This window comes from Chrysochloris asiatica, unplaced genomic scaffold, assembly GCF_000296735.1.
Source record: "Chrysochloris asiatica unplaced genomic scaffold, ChrAsi1.0 scaffold00025, whole genome shotgun sequence".
In the NCBI taxonomy this organism is placed as follows: Eukaryota; Metazoa; Chordata; class Mammalia; order Afrosoricida; family Chrysochloridae; genus Chrysochloris; species Chrysochloris asiatica.
This window is the reverse complement of record NW_006408543.1, coordinates 14344815-14346160: the sequence shown is the minus strand read 5'-3', so window position 1 is coordinate 14346160 and position 1346 is coordinate 14344815. Positions and strand designations below refer to the sequence as shown.

Genomic DNA, 1346 nt, shown 5'->3' with positions numbered 1-1346 from the left:
GGAAAGGAAAGAAAGAGGAAGGAAAGGAAGGAAGGAAGGCAGAAAATCAGTTACTGTGGTCAATTCTGACTCAAGGCGACCCCATGTGTGTCAAAGTAGAACTGTAGACAGGGTTTTCAATGGCTGCTTTTTCAGAAGTAGATCTCCAGGTCTTTTCTTCTGAGACACCTCTGGTTGAATGTAATCACCAAACTTTGTGGTGAGTAGTTGAGTGCTAAACCATCTGAACCACCCAGGGATTCCTGTTTGTCTTTTTTAATTCCCCTCAGGAAGCAAGGAGCCCTGTCTAGATCTGCTCGGGGAGGGCTGAGGCTCAGGAGGAGGTGAGATGCCCCATGGTCCCCCAGAGGTCAAGCCAGTCTCCCTAGTTCCTTATCTAAGGGACTGGGCCCTCCTGTCCTGGAGGAGAGGTGGCAGCTGGGGGTGGGGGGCACTTCCTCTCTCCCATCACAGTGACCCTGTCCTGCTCCCCTCACGGAGCTCCAGCCCCAGCTTGGTCAGCTGTAGCCTGGCCATCCTCACCTTTCAGCAGGACCTTCAGGCAGCTCAGCTGGCCATAGTAGGTGGCCTCGTGCAGCGGCAGCCAGCCTTCCTTGTTGGGCTCGGCCAGGTTCTTCCCCTCCTTGATCATGGCCTTCAGAGCCTCCTCGTCACCATCCTTGATGGCCTTTAGCACGGGGTCCCTGTGAGAGCGGAGGTGGTGGGGGGATGGGGGTGGTCATGCAGTGCTGGAGTCCAAACTTGTCCCCTCAGCCCCCTACAGCCCAGTGTTCTCAATGCAAAAGGAGAATGACCATTCCTGACCCCACTGTGAGGATTAGCCCCTCTGCCCAGAACCAGCCTCGACTTGGCCCCTCTAGCCCTCATCCTGTCTCAGCTTCTTCAGGCACCCCGCCCCCAGAAGCCTCACATGACCGCTGGCCTTGACATTCATGTTTCTCCCCACACTGGACTAGAAAGGCCCAAGAGGACAGGAGAGGATCTTTCTTCTTCCCTCCCCAGTTTATACCCAGGGCCAGGATCTGTGGCAGGACCATAAGAGGAACTCAAAATGAAGGAAGGAATGAAGGCTTTCAGACCCTGGCATGTAATAGGAACTCCACAGCTATTTCACTCCTTCATCCCTCAATTTCCAAAAGACTGCCCCTACAACAGTTGTGCCTGTTTCTTTGGGAATTATATTTATCTACACTTCTCTGATACTGAAGGAGGAAGTTCAAGGTACATAGAAGGAATTGGCAAAGAACAAAAGCACCAGGAATTGATGGAATAAAAATTGAAATCTTTCAAGAAAGTGAGGCGGCACAGGAGGCACTCACTCATCTATGCCAAGAAATTTGGAAGAC

The 1346-nt window shown here is 52.5% G+C and overlaps 1 protein-coding gene across 1 annotated transcript in view; it reads right to left on the bottom strand.

Moving 5' to 3' along the window:
- The window catches only part of ASB2 (ankyrin repeat and SOCS box containing 2), a 35614-nt gene that overhangs the window by 21079 nt on the left and 13189 nt on the right, over nt 1-1346 (bottom strand). The window contains exon 3 of the mRNA XM_006839551.1: nt 523-683. Coding sequence (XP_006839614.1) covers nt 523-683 — 161 coding nt within the window. The remainder of the gene's footprint in view (nt 1-522; nt 684-1346) is intronic.